We start from the raw sequence: 16,253 nt of genomic DNA on the forward strand, positions 1-16,253 counted from the left end.
TAAAGTGGATACAATATGAGGTACTAGACAGGGCTCCATGAAATGGAGTGCTTAGCACAGTACCTGGCATATAATAAGCTGGCATATATAATAAACTCTCAAAAGCATTAACAGTGATTCAACTCAGTGCTTTTTCACTCCCTCAAATATTTATTGAGAGCCCTTGAACCTGCTCTTCTCTCTGTTTGGAACTTAACTTGGTAAATCTGTACTCCTTTAACATTTTCTTTAACGGTACTATGATGCCCTGCCCTCTCCTGTGTTCATCACAATAAAAACACCAAACTTTAAACCGAAAAGGTACATTCATGAAGAAATTAAAACAGTACCTTTTATCTTACAAACATAATGTTGATCAAAAGAAGTCAGACAAAAGAATTGAAAGCAGGGACTCAAACAGATACTTGTACATCAATGTTCACAGCAACATCATTTCTAATACCCCAAAGGTGGAAACAACACAAATGTCCACTGATAGATAAATGGATAAAGAAAATGTGGAATATACATACAATGGAATATTACTCAGCCTTAAAAAGGAATGAAATTTTGGTATGGTATACAACATGGACGATCCTTGAAAACATGCTAAGTGAAATAAACCAGACAAAAAAAGGACAAATGTTGTATGATTCCACTTACATGAGGTACCTAGAACTGGCAAATTCATAGAGACAGAAAGTAGAATAACGGGGGAGAAGGGAAAACAGATACAAGGAAATGGATAGTGATGATGGGTGCACAACACTGTGAATTAATGCCACTGAATCAGCCACTTAAAAATGGTTAAAATGGTAAATGTCATGTGTATTTTACCACAATAAAAAAAGATTGAGAGAAAAACAGAAGCCAGACACCAAAGAATACATATTGTCTGATACCACTTATACAAAATACAAAAACAGAAAACTAATCTGTGGTGACAGAAATCACAGTACTGACTACTTTTTGGAAGTTAGTGGCTGGAAGAGGACTGAAGGGCGGTTCTGGCGGGGGGGGGGGGGTTATTTTCTATTTCTTGATCTGAGTCCTGTGTTCACTTGGTGAAAACTACCGAGCTCTTCGCTTTCGAGTTTGCCCATCTGCATTATTTATACGTCAATGAATAGTTCACCAACAACAGCAAAAAGCCCAGAACTGCAAAAATCTGGATAAATTCTTGTAAGCTGAAGCTTTTTCCCCTGCCTTTCCTGGGGCTCCTTGCTTTTCCTGTGCCTTAAGCCTGCAATGAATCTGTGCCTTCTTTTGAAATGCTTCTTGCCTTATTTACCAAGGTTTCCCACTACCTGGGGCCGCATTCTCGGAGCACCGGACGGTGACTAAATTGTCTCCTTGTCTGTCATCTCGACCAGCCTTGAGTTGAACTCTGCGATCAGAAAGACCAGTCCCAGCTGATTCCGCTAACCCGGAGCTCAGTGCGCGCTGCAGAGCAGTGATAAATCCAATCAAGCCCAGAAGGCTGGGAGCAAGGACGGAAGAAGAAGGCTGCGAAGAGGAAAGCGCCTCTCGGGTCTGCCCAGCGGTGCCAGCCCACTCGGACTTCCAGACGCGAAGCCACACCCCTCGCCCAGGCACCTCCCCTAACTCCCTCCTGATCCCGCCCCTTACCCCAGGGCTCCTTAGGCCCCGCCCACCAGCCGTGGCCCAGCCCCGGGAGGGCCAATCCCGCCAACAATGACTCCGCCCCTCCTTCCGCTGAGGAACCTGTCCCTTTTATTTAAAGAATACGTTTACGTCAGCCCGCTTTACGTAGCTTTTCGTCATCAGTGCAAGGCGCGGAGGCGGGACTTCCTGTCTCTGGTTCTAACAGCTTCCGGGAGAAGCCGGAAGAGACAGGACCCTGGACAGAATTGGGGCTAGCCAGCCCCTCCCCCGGCCCCTACAGAAAGGTGAGTCCACGGGCCGTCTTGGCGAAGTCAAAACACTTACTCTGTAGTTTCAGGTGAGGACCTCCTTCCTTATCCAGGCGCAGTAGCAGTCCAGATCCCCTTTAATTTCCCATGTTCCCCCGCGTACTCAAGCCCCGCCCCCAGTCTCCCGGCCCCGCCCCGAGGTTTGAGGGGTGTGGATGGTTTGTGACCCCCTCACCCGGTTCTACCCCTCGCGGGTTGGGAGAAGTGGGTTTGGGCGGCCGGAACTGGGCAGCCTTTCGGCTTGGGTGGACCCACGGACCCCTCTCCAGCGCCGCGGGAATAGGACCGCCCAAACGCGGAGGCTTCGCGTAAGAAAAGGCCGGATCGGGGACCCCTCCTCACCGCGCCGTCAGGGTCGCCCACAGGTTGAGGAGAGAGCAAAGGCCTCTGAGGAGGGAGACCTGGGGTCGTGCCCGGCCCCCCCCTCGAAAGTTCCCTGTGGATGTGCCATTCGTTTTTGCCTCTGTTCGCCGCATTTTCCTTTTCTGTAAATCGGGGTTAATGACATTAACCTTCTTACCATCAGGGGTTAGTGGTGGGAGTGATAAATAATTGCTACTATTTGTTTACTAAACAATCGATGATTTCCCATCATCTTCAAAACAGCCGTATGAGGTAGGTGCTATTTTTAACCCCATTTTACTGATGAGAAAGCTGAGGCTCTGAGAAAATTGTTTGGGTTACAGAGCTAGTTAAGAGGCAAGACGGGGATTATAATTACTTTTGGTTTTTTTGTTTATTTTGTTTTCTGACTTAAGGGCCCATGTACTAAATAAGGATGTGAAAACTATTCAGATGTTGATACGTCCCACAAATATTCTTTGAGCAGCTACTGTGGGATTATGCTGGCCACTGTGGTACATAGAGAAATACATGTGCTCCTTATCTTCCGGGAGTCTAGTAAAGAGATGGGCTGGTAGATAAATATAATGAAATTTTATAGGTGCTCTGCGAACCATCTAGTGATGGTAATCATCAAGCTGGATTTGCCCAGGGACAGCTGTGAAAGCAGCAGATTCTCCAAGGGAAAGAGTAGGTCCTCCAGGGAGCAAGCAGAGATCCTTCCTGCCTTTCTAAGAAACTGCCGAGCGAGCACACAGCACAAGAAGGGAGATTGCGATATGGATCGTGAGAGCCATTTTGGAATCTTGTCGGAATCAGTTCCATGCAGGTAGTGGTTTTGCAGTTGTGAGCCTCCAGTGACCCAGGAGGCTGGTGGTTCTGGTGTCTGTCCTGCTTTGCTGCCGGAAGAATTTCAGAGGAGGCGGACCGAGTGTCTGCTTCATAGTGTCTGCTGATGACGCCTGTAGCGTTGTCCCTTTGGGGTGGTCTGACTTTGCTTTTGATAAAGTAATTTTCTTTGGCTCTTGACATCTGGACCTAGATCCATGACCATGAATGAGATTGGGTTCAAGTGACACAATCTGGCAAGAGTGGCTGCACTATGTCTCCAAAGGGGCCCCAGATAAAATATTCTAGGCTTTTTTGGTTTCTCTGCAGCCACCTTAGAGGCGTCTCAGAGGGGCATAGTTGCTTTACCAAGAGATAGGAATTCTAGAGAAACTCAGGGCTCAAAGAAGCAAACGTTTTCCCCACCTACCAAAACAGCAGCAAATAGTAGCAGCAGCAACAAAGCTGTAAGGTTTTCCTGATGATCCATGCTTAGTGAGGGGTTGGAATGTGAGAGAGGAAGGGCGTGGAATCTGAAAGCCTGTGTTTCACGATAGAGGCAAAGGGTGAGTCTTTAGCTGTAGATTGGGGGGTTCAGAGTTAGGAAGGTTTGTGCCTCTACAGGACACTGAACTCCATTTTCTTTCAGGGCTGGGTCACTTAGAGCCTAAACAAACAGGAAACCTGGTTGCAACCCCTCCTGCTCTGCTGATGCTCTCCCCCTTTGTTCCTGCAGTGTGGACCCAGTCAGCAGCCAGGCCATGGAACTCTCTGATGTCACCCTTATTGAGGGTGTGGGTAATGAGGTGACTGTGGTGGCAGGTGTGGTGGTGCTGATTCTAGCCTTGGTCCTAGCTTGGCTCTCTACCTACGTAGCAGACAGCAGTAGCAACCAGCTCCTGGGCACTATTGTGTCATCTGGCGACACATCCATCCTCCACCTGGGGCACGTGGACCATCTGGTGGCAGGCCAAGGCACCCCAGAGCCAACCGAACTCCCCCATCCATCAGAGGGTAATGATGAGAAGGCTGAAGAGGCTGGCGAAGGTGGGGGAGACGCCACAGGGGAACCTGGAGCTGGGGGTGGTGTTGAGCCCAGCCTTGAGCATCTGCTTGACATCCAAGGCCTGCCCAAAAGACACGCGGGCCCGGGGAGCAGTGGTCCAGAGGCGCCCCTGAGATCTGAGGATAGCACCTGCCTACCTCCCAGCCCCAGTCTCATCAACGTGCGGCTCAAATTTCTCAATGACACCGAGGAGCTGGCTGTGGCCAGGCCAGAGGATACTGTGGGTGCTCTGAAGAGGTAAGTGGGCTGGGAAGTGGGAGGCTGCTTGTACCCCACTCCCCCAGCCCTTGGTCTCCTCGGAGGAGGCTGGTATAGACATGGGCGCAGCAGGGAAGCATCAGGTGCAGCCCCTACGGGGCGGGAAAGGGAATACTTCCTTAGAAACCCACCCTGCAGTCTCCCCCCAGTGCCTTGCTTTGTTGGTCCAGGCCTTCCGGCCTTCTCACTCCTTGCCCCGTCTTTGCTTCTGTCTCCCTCATCGTTACAGTAAATACTTCCCTGGACAGGAGGGCCAGATGAAACTGATCTACCAGGGCCGCCTGCTGCAGGACCCAGCCCGCACACTGCGTTCCCTGAACATTACCGACAACTGTGTGATTCACTGTCACCGCTCACCCCCTGGGTCAGCTGTTCCAGGCCCCTCGGCCTCCCTGGCCCCCTCCTCGGCCACTGAGCCACCCAGCCTCGGCGTCAGTGTGGGCAGCCTCATGGTGCCTGTGTTTGTGGTGCTGCTGGGTGTGGTCTGGTACTTCCGTATCAATTACCGTCAGTTCTTCACAGCACCTGCCACTGTCTCCCTGGTGGGGGTCACTGTCTTCTTCAGCTTCCTAGTATTTGGGATGTATGGACGATAAGGACCATAGGGAGAAAAATGAAAGGCATGGTCTTCCTCCTTTATGGCCTCCCCCCTTTCCTGGCCAGAGCTGGGCCCAAGCGCCTGGGAAGGGAGGGTGGAAAGGATGTGGCAGGTCCTCCTCCGTAGGACCCAGGAGGCAGGCACGGGGCCTCCCCTTCACGTCCACAAGGGTACAGAAGTCCCATCTGTGCAAGCACAACTCAGGTAGAAATGAGAATGTCATCTTCCTTCACTTTTAAGGTCCTGAAGTTCAGAGCTGAGCTGGTGGCCCAGCTCAATGGGGAGCCTGGGCTCTGAGGATTCTCTCCCAGCTGTGGCCCTAGCTCTTTCCATCATCCTGCATGTCTACTCAGCCCCCAGGGCTGCCTGGCAGGGCAGCTCAGCATGGCCCCAGCATAATTCTGTAGGGAGCCTGGAGAGTCTTTCGGTTCCTTAGTGGAATAACCATCTTTTGAGACTAAAAGTCACACAGGCAGGAGTGCAGTTTGTGTCAGCTTTCCCTGTAGGCACCTGGCCACCTCTACCTTCTCTCCCCACCCTGTAGCGGGAGTAGGGTGTTCTCTGTGTTCTGGACAGTTTCCAGTGTTCTTTTTTTCAAAGCACTTTGCTTATATTCTTTTTTTTCTTTTTAATAGTCCTTTATAGAGCTCAGTCAGGAAGGGGATCGGGGCACAACGCCAAGCCCCCAGCATTGGGAGAGGCCGGGCCACAGCTGCTGCCAGGCCTAAGGCTGTAAGCAGGAGGCAGCTCTGGCCATCAGCCAGTGTCCTACCCTGCCCAGCTCCAAGGAGGAGCTCTGGGTACAGAGCCCTGGGCCCCAGGCCCTTGCCGCTGGGGCTCTTGGATGGAGAGTCACTATCTGTGACTGAATAAAGTTCCATTTTGTGGCCGTGGAGTCTCCTGTGACATTAAGAGAATGCTGTTGCTCTGCCCCCAGTGACATGGGAATGAGGGTGGGTAGGCCAGGCTACCAACAGGAGATGCAGTTTATTTACACCAGCAGCCATGGGGGCGGGGGGAATACACAGCGTTTACGAAGTTAGCTACCTGTACAAGATGGATTACATATGCAAAAATAAAAATCTCAAGACCACAGGACAGCGTGAGCCCCACCCCCCTCCCCCAATGACCCCAGCATGCGGTAATGCCAGGCGGGTGGCCCCTGGGCATGCGGGGGGGAGTGATGCATGGAAGGAAAAGCCACCGGCCATGGAAATTAGTACAGAACCCCCCCACACACACTCAGACACATGATAGAATACAGGGTGGACGACACCTAGCCGGGGTGGGAAGGATGGGAATTGAAACCCACACAGCCTGCTGTTAGAGGGAAGGGAGTGGGGAGCTCCTAGCCCCTGTTCAACTACATGGTAGGGGGGGCACACTCTCCCCGGAAGGAAAGGGGTTTGCTCCCTCAGGGTCCCTGCTGGACCAAGCCCATCTCTTACCCAGCCTGGGCAGGGGGCTCTGCCCTGAGGGCGGGCCAGGGAACAATGGGGAAGTGGACGTGGACGAACCAGTTCCCAAACTACTTCCCACTTCTCCCTCCTCCAACCAGAAGGGGGAAAGGGAGAGGCCAGAGGGGAAAGGGTGAATTAGGGCCTGAGCTGCAGCTGCCTCTCAGAAGGGAGAGTGGCCCGCGGCCTTCCTCCCTTCACCTTCAACCTACTCCCAAGTCTTCATTTGGGAGCAGGCTGGAGGCCGGCTGAGATCCTCCTTTCCCTCTGGCTTCCCCTTAGAGGGGAGAAGGCTGTGGAGGGGTGAGAACAGAGGAGCCCAGGCCCCAGGATTTAGTCTAACTCCTGCCAAAAGTAGTTTGGCTTTTTAAAAAATAATCAATTCTTGGGTTAAAAACCAATTTGTAACTAGGCGTCAACCACAATCAGAGCCACCCCAGGGGGTAGATTGGGGTTCCAGACAGGGTACTACAGCCCTATCTCTGTTGTTCCCTTAACCCTCTAGGGTCCCTAACCCAAGTCAGTCCAACCAGTCCTGGGTACTAGCTACCCAAATGTGGGATGGCTCCTCCTGGGAGGAGGGCAGGGGACACGTCCAGCAAGTGCCAGAGAACATGGCTCAGGGTCAACTCCATCCCTGTGTCAGTCAGCTCTGCTCCCAGCCCAGACTGCAGTCCTCCAGCTCAGCTCCTGGGAGCGATGGTGCCCGCATGGAGGTGGGGCGATACATCTCTTCAGGATGTAGACCAGGCAGGTGGGCACACAGGCACCACAGGCCCACAGAGGGGCACTGTCTAGGCATGGCACCCCTTCCCCTCCGCTGACAGCCCAGAGTACAGAGACCACCCTCTCTTCCCGCCCCACTCCTAGCAAAGCGGGGAGAGGTAAAAGATCAGGATTTTCCTCAGAGCCCCAAACCACAAGTACAGAATAAATAACTTAAAAGCGGCTAAGGAAGGGGAAACGGGGCAGGCTTCGGAGGCAGGAGCATTGAGAGAGGAACTGGAGCTGGTCAAGGTGAAAGGGGGTGTGGCAAGCAGCAGTTGGGAACTGGGGCTGCCCTGGTAGGGCAATGGGGCAGGGCAGGCAGGAGGAACATGGGGCCACCCCAGGAGGGTGAGGCTGGGCCCCATCCTGGGGCAGGGAATGAGGTAAGAAAACATTTCAAATAAAGCAGCACCGTTCCCTCTCACCTTGGGGCCCCACTCCTCGCCAGCCCTGGGTCAGGGAGGAGAGGTGGGGGGGGGGGGGAGTCATTTTGATACTCAGCTCCCTCTTCCTACCCTCCCCCTGCCCGTTCCTTGAAGCTGTAGAGGCTGGAGGCCCTTTCCTGGCACCCAACAACAAAAGGACAGCTCCTGCTGCCAAGGAGGCCCATGGGGACTGAGGGGAAAGGGCTGCCCCTGTGAGGGGCAGGGAAGGCGATGGCAGTTCTGGACGCCTACCTCAGCAGACAGCTTGCCGTGCCTGCCTGCCCCCGGGATGGGGGCGTTCGATAGGATTCTGCACACAGACAGGACACGCCCAGCCCTGCCCCTCAGCTCCAAGCACCGGACCCATTCACATTGCTGAGGGCAGCTGGGAGAGGCCCCCTCCAGGCTCAGCTTCCAACCCATGGCCTCCCGGGTAGCCACGATGCTCCTCGGCAGGGCTTAGTCCAGTTCCTGGGGTGGGGGTGGGGGGCGGCAGTGCCCTGGCACAGTGCCCAGGTCAGGCCCCTGGCCTAGCTGGACATCCAGTAACTCACAGAATAAATAGGAAAACCGCCTCCCCACCAAACTTATGTCCAAGGCATAATATGTCCAGGTCTGAGTCCTGCACACCGAGGGCTCGTGCTCCACTGCAGAAGACCCTGACACCCCCCAGGGGTGCATAATTGGATCCTCTGCCTGCCTGGCCCACCAAGCTTCCCAAGCCCAAACCCCCAGCAGCCGTCCATTCGCCAGGCTATGCCACCTGGGTGGGGGTTGGGAGAGAGGGCTCTGCTCAGCCAAAGGCTATCCCTTGTACCCAAGTCAGTTGATGTCATCATAGATGCTGGGCGTTGGGGGTGCCGGAGGCTTTGGCTTTTTCTTCTTGTTGGAGCCCAGGCCAGAGGCAGTCCCTACCAGGCTCAGATGGGATTTCTTTTTCTTGGTTTTCCGTGACTCGGAGCTGTTGGTACCTGAAGAGAAAGAGGCACGAGGGTTGAGGGAGGGGTTGTGGCAGGGGAATGCGAGGTGCCCCTCCGCCTCCTTTGCTTCGGGCAGAAAGCCCCTTCGGGTCCAGCTGTATCACCTACCTAGACCCCATCCCTGATTCTCACTCGTCTTGGAGGAGCCTGAATCAGAGGGTGAGAGATCAGAGGAGCCGTCCCACTGAAGCCGGCTGATCAGGGCCTGGCTGTCAGTCACGTCAAAGCTGTCATTATCCAGGGAACTCTCGACCTCTGGAAGGACACTGGAAAGGGGCGAGGCCAGAGAGGGCTTCAGGAACACCAATCATCCTCCTCACCTTCCACAACCCACCACCCTTCCTGGAGGGTCACTCACGCTGAGGGGCCGAGGAAGTAAATCCGCACGGCTCGCCGCTGCTCGTCTGTGTGCTGGGGACAGCGCAGGGACCTGGTGGGGAGAGAAATATCAGACCCTGACGAGGCAGGAAGGGTCTGAGGAACACAGGTGGAGCCCCTCCCCTCAGCAGAGGCAGGAGTGATGGACACAGACAGGGAGGGATGAATGGAGAGCCCCCGGACTGTGGCCTAAGGCCTGACCGTTAGAGGAGGGGAGGGGGAAGGGTGGGAGTCCCGCTGCTCAAGTCCAGGGGTACTCCCGACCTGTGCCCAGCGTGAGTGTGCAGGAGGGCCCCCGGCCCCTTCCTAGGTTCTGAGCTCACCTTGTGCACATCTTCTTGGTGTGTTCAGAAATCACCCCACATTGCTGGAAGAGGAATATAAGCTGAAAGGAGGGATGGAGGGAAGCCTACTCTAGACACTAGACGTTCTCTTCTGCACAAATGCTACACTGCACAAGCACAAATGGCCCCAGGGTGTCCATGGCGGACGGCCCCAGACCACCATCGGCCAGGAAACCTAATGCCAGAGAGAGACCTAGATGCCCTCACTGCTATGTCACCAGCCTCTTCCCGGGCCTCCACCACGGCCTGTGGCTCAGCCTGTTCCCGAGGGCCTCCCCTTCCCTGGTCCCTCACCGTGGTGAGCAGGCTACGCAGCTCCTCCGGCCCCAGGGTCTCGTAGCTGATCCCAGTTGAGTTGTTATACTGGGCAAGAACCAGAGGTACAGGTTAGAGAAGGGGCAGCCAAAGAAGGGCGGGAGGGGGTGGGGGTGGAGAACCAGTTCCTCTCGTCCCTTCCTAGGTGAGAAGGCCTGAAGACTGCCCAGCAGTTTCCCAACAATTCCTTCCATCCCACCTGTGCAGGGGCAAGGGGTTGGGACCCAGAAAGAACACAAACATGCAAGACCTAAACACCCCACCTAGTGCTTCTGGCTGTCAGCACTCTCATCCCCGCTTGTCCAATCCCACCCAACTCACAAGGAAAATGAGAGGGAACCTACGAGGGGCAGCCCCTACTCACCTTAAAAGGATCCGAATTGCTAAGTTCCCCTGAAGAAGAAAAAAGAAGGGGAAGGGTGTTTGATGCAGAGGTACAGACAGAGAACCCTGAAAATAACCAGAGAGGAAGTGGGGGTGATAGAAGGATCACAGGCCCTCCCTCAATACCCCTGCCTGCCCCCACCTCCGCCCTCCAGCAACGAGTCCCAGAGACACAGCTAGAATCACTCCCGTTGTTCCAGCCCCACTTACCATTTTTGTGTTTTAAAGACTTGGATCTTCGAGGGGAATTGGGGTTCTGGAATGGGAGATACCATAGCTTTGGGGAAAGGGTAACGATAAGGGGCAGCCGAGAACCCAGGGAAGGAAAAAAGATTTGACAAAGAAATATCCTCAAATTCCTATTCTTCCCGACCAGTAAGAGGCCCATCTACCCGTATTTCCTCCTCCCACCTTCCCCCAAGGCCTCTGCTGCCCTCCTGCCCACCAGACACCCTCATCCCAGAACCCAGAGAGGCACCCAATGACCTCAGGCTTGAGTCAAGACACCCGAGGACACCCTGCCCAAAGGGGAGGGGATCTGTCCTTCGCCCAAATCTCCCTCATGCTTGCCCCGGCTCTCACCTTGTCTGATTTTCTCTTCTTGGCTGTGTAGGACAAAAGGATAAAGGGCAGGGTCACTTTAAGTTTTCAGTCTAAGGGCACCTAAAGAAAAGTACAAAGCTACACTCTCCTCCCTCATTCAGGATGACAACCTGTGACCGTTACATACCCAACTCCTGCTTGCCCGCCTCACCCCAATGGCCCCCAAATTCCCCAGATCCCCAGACACCTTTCTTCTCTGAGCCATAGGACCAGTCGTTGTCATTGATGTCATCGTTATCCTCTTGGTCACTCTCAGACTTGTTCATGTTGTTGCTGTTGGCAATCCTGCCAGGGGTAGGGAAGAGGAAGGGCCACGGAAGGCTGTCACCTCTCCCTGCCCCTGACTTCACAGGTATAGTGGAGCATCTGGGGCCAAGCACGACCCACCCTCTGTGCCTACAAATGCCCCCAGGGGACGACACCGTGAGATGGGCTGCAAAAGAGGAGCTGCTCAGGTTCTAGCGGGGGGAGAAGCCCTCACCGGCGGTTGGCGATTCGGCTGCTGTTCCGACCCATTCCCAGGCACTTCTCCAGGTGGGGAGCAAAACGGGAGGCGGCAATGCTGCGGCTGCAGTTGGGGCAAACACACTCCTTGCTCTTCCACTGGTTGAAAACCTGTCCAAAGATGTCCAACCCCGGCTGGTCCACGATCTCTGGGGACAGGAGAGGCGTGGCGATCAGGACGGGAAGGGGACCCTCACCTCTCCTTCCCACCCACGGCCCCGTGGCCTCTTTGGCAGGAGCCCCTGCCTAAGCTCACAGGAACTCCAGGCTCTACATCTGGTGTGGCTGCCAGAGAAGGACCTTCCAAGCACTCTCAGGGCAGGGCTAGACTGCTCTCCTTCAGCTCTGAAGCTCACCAAAATCCTTCATGCTATCAGGGTCCGTGTCGTCCAGGAAGAAGTAGCCACACTTGACAGCCCGGTGCACCTCAAAGCAGAATCCCAAACAAGAATCCTCGACCAGGTCCGCGTATATCTCCTGAGCGATGGCCTGGACCCAGGGGAGAACACCCAGGGTCACGAGAGTCATAGTCCCATGGACTGAGAGCAACTCTCACCAACCAAATCTCCTGCCAATTCGCCCTGGCCAAAAATAATGCTTTCTTTGCCATTTTCCCCATCTTGACTTTGAATTCTTTCTTCTTCCGGATCCTTGGGCCTTCTTAGCTGGCCTTCCCTTTAAGGAACAAGGCTGACTACCCAAATTCCTCTCTGGTGTGGATGCCAGATATAGCGACGTAGAGACATCAAGAGAAAGAACTGGAGGCACACGTGGGGGAGCCCTCACCTCTAGTTTGCTGTTATCCAGGCCAGACAAAGACATTTCCTCCATTTTCATTTGTAAACTCTTGTGGAGACGGCGCTCTGACTGCTCATAGCACAGCGGGCGGCAACACGGCTGCACACATGGGGGTGGGAGTGTTGGTGTGAGTCCAAGGCACCTCTGATGACTGCCACCTCCCCTCCGCACCTTGCTGCCCGGAGCTTAATGGTGGCATCAGGATCTACCTCTCCCTAAGGCCTAGGCTCACTAAGTCTGGATGGTCCTTCAGGGCCTGAAACCCAAGGGCGGCCTAGTCCTTCCCAGGCCTGAACTCGGGCCCTGGACTCTACTGCCAATCACAGTCTGGGTCTACAGGAGGCAGCAGCTCACCCCAGGTCCCCAAAACTCAAACCCCTTTTCGATACCCATGGTGCAATGCAGCAGGGGGAGGAGAAGGAACTCTTAAGGCCTCAAAGCAAACCCACAGGGTGTGGCAAAGAACTGCACAGACTCCTCAATACACTCCCCCCCTTCCCTAGGCTCTCCTCAGAGTCACCTCTGCTTTCAGCCAGGATGTCCACTTGGGGGGGTACTGCTACCAGAAGTAGGAAAGGCCCTTAGGACCCTACAACCTTCACCCCACTCTGTCTTCCCTTGAAATAAGCCTGCCACTACAGAAGGGGAGCAGAGCCCACAGAAACCTAGAGGTACAGGGGCATTTCTAGTCACCACAGCAAGAGGAGGTAGAGTCTGGTGGGATGGCATGCCAGGAGTGGGCACTCCCCTTACCTGTTCTTCTTTTAGGTAACCACCCTCCCTCCCTCAGGACCAGCCCGGAAGTCTCTCCAAGAGCCCCCAAAGTCCAGGAATCCCCACCAAAGGATTCAGAAACAGTGCCCACAGTCCGGGGCCCCTCTGAACGGTGGGTACGAGTTAGGGAGCTGCCGGCCTAGAGTGAGGTGGGGACTGACAAATGAGCCGGGGGCACTGGGGAGGGTAGGAGGCCGGGCCTCGGCTCTTCCCCCGTCCCTGCGGCACTGCTGCTGCATCATACCGACTGGGGGGAGGAGAGCCGAGCCGCCGGAGGCCGGCGCCGGTCCGGGACAGACCGACCCCTAGAGAGTGGGCAGAGTGGGACGCGTCCCGGCCCCTCTTCTTCGCCGCCCGCCGACAGCCCCGGCCGGCCGGGGAGAGAAGTCCGGGAGGGTGTCTCTATTGTCCCGGGGGCTGGGGCCTGGCTCCCTAACAAAGGCCCCGCGCCCCCTCCCCGGCCGGCCCTGCCCCGCCCAGGGGGGACCCAGACAGGGGAAGAGCGGGGGGCCCCGGCCGGGCCGGGAAGCCGGGGGAAGCCGGGCGTTTCCGCGTCGGCCCGGGGGGAGGGGAAGGGGCGCTGACCCAGACCTGGGGGGAGGGGGCCCAAGCCCCGCCTCGGGCCCCGCCCCCCGCCCCCCGCAGGCCCCTCCCCCGTCCCCGTCTCCGTCCCGTACTCACCCCGCCCGGGGGGCCGCGCCGGGGCCCGGCGGCCTCTCAGGGCCGCGTCCTCCGGCGGCGGCGGCGACGGCGGCTGCTCCGGAGCCCCATGTCCGTCGGTCCGTCCTCGCCTCTCCCCGGGGCCCAGGGCCCGGGGCCGGGGGGTCCGGCCGCCCCCCCGCCTCGCCGCCTCACCGGGCGGCCATGGCCCCTTCCCCTCCCTTCTAGTCCCGTCGCCGCCTCCTCCTCCTCACCTCACCCCGCCCGCGCGCAGTCCGCGCGCCGTCCGCGCGCCCCTCCCCCCGCCCCCCACTCCAGCCCGCCTCTCCCGGGCGGGGGGTGCGGCGCGAGCCCGGAGCGCGCGCGCGTGCCGCGACCGGAGGATGGATGGATGGAGCGAGCGAGAACGCGAGCGTGCGCGCGCGCGCCCCTCTCCCCCTCCCTTCGCGCGGGCGCGAGGCCAAGCGCGAGCGCGCTCCAACCTCCTCCTCTTCCTCCTCCCGCCCCTCCTCAACACCCCGCCCCCGCCCTCCCTTCCTCTTCCTTCTTTCGCTTTCGCGCGCCCAGCGACTGCTCGCGCCTGCTAGAAGGGCCCGAGCGCGTGCATCTGCCCCGCGGCCGCAGCTCGGCAGCATTTGCTCCAGGGGGCGGGGACCGGGCGGGGAGGAGGGGCGCCACGCCGCCGTCCAAAGTACCGGCGGACGGGGACGGGGGCGGGGAGATGGGCGGGGCCTTCGGAAGCCACCTCGGCCAATCGCCGTCTCGCCTCGGCCAGGCGGGCCCAATAGGATGGCGATGGGTGGAGCGGCGTTCAAGGTGAGGTGCGCGGTGCGCTGGGGGCGGAGACGTTGTGCCGTCCCGGCCGGCTCCGGGGCGGGGGCAGCGGGTGGCGTCGAAAGAGAGCGCCGGCTCCCAGCCGAGCCTGGGACGCCTTCCGGCCCAGGCTCCCCCGCCCTTCCCTCCGGGCTCCCGGCTCCCCCCCCCACCCCAGCGCCCCCACTCCGAAGTTTACCCCGAAGCGTGCAGCCACTTCTGTGAATGGGCCAGAGTTGAAGTGGGACGCATTTAGCTCCTCAGGGCAGAAAACCCGAAGGGGCTCGTCGGAGCCTCGGTTCCCAGTGCTTCTGGGCGGGTCTCAGCCCACTCCTGGCCTGAGAACCAACAGACGCCCGAGATGAGGGTCCTCCGCTGAGGGCGGAGGCCGAGCTGTGCCAGTCTGAGCGGAGCGCCCTCCCAGCCCTCATCCTAATTTAGATCCCACACCTGCTCTCCTTTCCTGCTTCCGGAACCCACGCTGGACCCCCCACCTCTCCTCTACACAGCCTGGCAGGCAGTGGCCAGACCCTTCCTCCGACCCAGTTCTACTCCCCTGGGTGTGCCCGTATCCGCGCGCTCTCACAGTCCCTCTTTGGAGCAAAGGGCCACTCCCAGCCGCAGTAGATGCCTAGACTGGCGCTTCCATCTTGGTTACTCTCTGTGTCTGGAGTCCTGGAACGGGTATATGACAGCCCTCTTCCCTCAGAAGATGAGATTAAATGAGGAAACTCTTAAATCACATACTTTGGGACCATCACTGACTCTTTAGTATTCAGCAAGCACTTGCTGAAGCAAAAGTTTTAAGTGGTGAAGACCAGGAATCATTTGAATTGAAATCTGTGGACTTGACAAATGAACTTGAGGAAGTGAGCTCTCTGTTGCCTCAGTTTCTTCTGTTGTCACCGGGTATAATGATAGTACCTATCTCTTTAGGTTGTTGTGGGGATTGACAAGGCAGTGCATGAGAAACTTAGCTCAGTGTAAGTGTTTGGTAAATCTTAGCTGTTATTCTTACAGTGCACTGTAAGAATTCTTACCGTGCATCCGTGCTGAGATGCAAAGATAAAATAAGACAGTTACACTTCCTCAAGAAGTTCACAATTTGTGGGGTAGGCAAACCTGTAGGAGAATAATTGCCAAACAGTGTGATAAAAATAAGAGAGCTAGGGACTTCCCTGGCGGCCCCGTGGTTAAGACTCCACGCTTCTAGTGCAGGGGGCATGGGTTCCATCCCTGGTTGGGGAACTAAGAAACAGATCCCACATGCCACGTGGTGTGGCCAGAAAAAAAAAAAAAAAGCTAACCATAGGGGACAGAGGTGGCCAGGAGGAGGAATCAAATGATGTAAAAGAGTTGGTCAGAAAAGGCTTCCTGTAGGGGGAGAGGAGCTAGGTCAAGGCAGACCAAGAAGGCGCTAGATATCTCAAAGAGAAGCTTCAGAAGTGAAGTGCCCAGAAGTTTGGGCACTGGCTGGAACATAGAAATGGGTGGGGAAATAGCAGGAAGTAAGCAGGGCAGACCATACAGGATGAAGGATGTGCTGATGATTCTGTGGGCTTTAACCCTGCAGGCTGTGAGGAGTCCAAGGAGAATTGTTTCACTGGCATTTTAAGTAGATCACTCTGGAGTGTGGAGTCTGGACAGCTTAGAAGTAGTAGGTTTTTGTTATAGATTGAGATGTGTGGGGTAGAGGAGAGAGAGACCCTGAAAACATTGTTGACATCGATGGGGAACTCTGAGGAGGAGATGTGGGGATACAGGAGAATGATCAGGTTGAGATATGTTGAAGTTACTGTGGGATTAGCTGGCGGAGACTCTCAGAAGGTGTAAGAACTTGAGTCTAGAACAAAGTAGTAAGGCCAGGACGTCAGGTGTCTCCACAGTGTGAATCGGGAATTCTCCACTCCGATGATGCTGATCTGTTTCTTAGTCTCAGAATATGTCCAATATATCCTGCCCAAAGGAATTTACATATGCCCAGAAAGCCTTCCGGTCTCTTCCCTGTTTACCTAAATCCTGCCTCACTTTTCCACCCCTGGCCA

General features: G+C 56.2%; 2 protein-coding genes across 11 annotated transcripts; one reads left to right on the top strand and one right to left on the bottom strand.

Moving 5' to 3' along the window:
- Window positions 1–1,800: 1,800 nt before the first annotated feature.
- TMUB2 (transmembrane and ubiquitin like domain containing 2) lies at window positions 1,801–5,894 on the top strand. 6 transcript variants are annotated; one of them, XM_057714980.1, is made up of 4 exons: window positions 1,972–2,221; window positions 3,820–4,097; window positions 4,209–4,386; window positions 4,637–5,894. In XM_057714980.1, the coding sequence occupies exons 1-4, from the start codon at window positions 2,001–2,003 to the stop codon at window positions 5,001–5,003; spliced, it is 1,044 nt and encodes a 347-aa protein (XP_057570963.1). In that variant the 5' UTR covers window positions 1,972–2,000; the 3' UTR covers window positions 5,004–5,894. The 6 variants fall into 6 exon arrangements, with proteins under 6 accessions (XP_057570967.1, XP_057570968.1, XP_057570963.1 ...); XM_057714983.1 differs by having other exon boundaries at window positions 1,973–2,221; window positions 3,820–4,386; window positions 4,637–4,771; window positions 5,641–5,894; XM_057714984.1 differs by lacking the exon at window positions 1,972–2,221 and adding an exon at window positions 1,801–1,889 and having other exon boundaries at window positions 3,820–4,386.
- Window positions 5,895–5,973: 79 nt separating this feature from the next.
- On the bottom strand, window positions 5,974–14,087 carry ATXN7L3 (ataxin 7 like 3). Of its 5 annotated transcripts, none has more exons than XM_057714986.1 (13): window positions 13,417–14,085; window positions 11,950–12,060; window positions 11,520–11,652; window positions 11,141–11,312; window positions 10,847–10,944; window positions 10,639–10,661; window positions 10,267–10,333; window positions 10,037–10,065; window positions 9,652–9,720; window positions 9,337–9,380; window positions 8,994–9,065; window positions 8,744–8,901; window positions 5,974–8,626 (listed from the first exon to the last, which is right to left on the bottom strand). In XM_057714986.1, the coding sequence occupies exons 2-13, from the start codon at window positions 11,998–12,000 to the stop codon at window positions 8,478–8,480; spliced, it is 1,065 nt and encodes a 354-aa protein (XP_057570969.1). In that variant the 5' UTR covers window positions 12,001–12,060; window positions 13,417–14,085; the 3' UTR covers window positions 5,974–8,477. The 5 variants fall into 5 exon arrangements, with proteins under 5 accessions (XP_057570969.1, XP_057570972.1, XP_057570970.1 ...); XM_057714989.1 differs by having other exon boundaries at window positions 10,267–10,312; window positions 13,417–14,079; XM_057714987.1 differs by lacking the exon at window positions 13,417–14,085 and adding an exon at window positions 12,715–13,261.
- Window positions 14,088–16,253: the final 2,166 nt, after the last annotated feature.

This window comes from Hippopotamus amphibius, chromosome 17 (genome assembly GCF_030028045.1).
Source record: "Hippopotamus amphibius kiboko isolate mHipAmp2 chromosome 17, mHipAmp2.hap2, whole genome shotgun sequence".
Taxonomy (NCBI): domain Eukaryota; kingdom Metazoa; phylum Chordata; class Mammalia; order Artiodactyla; family Hippopotamidae; genus Hippopotamus; species Hippopotamus amphibius.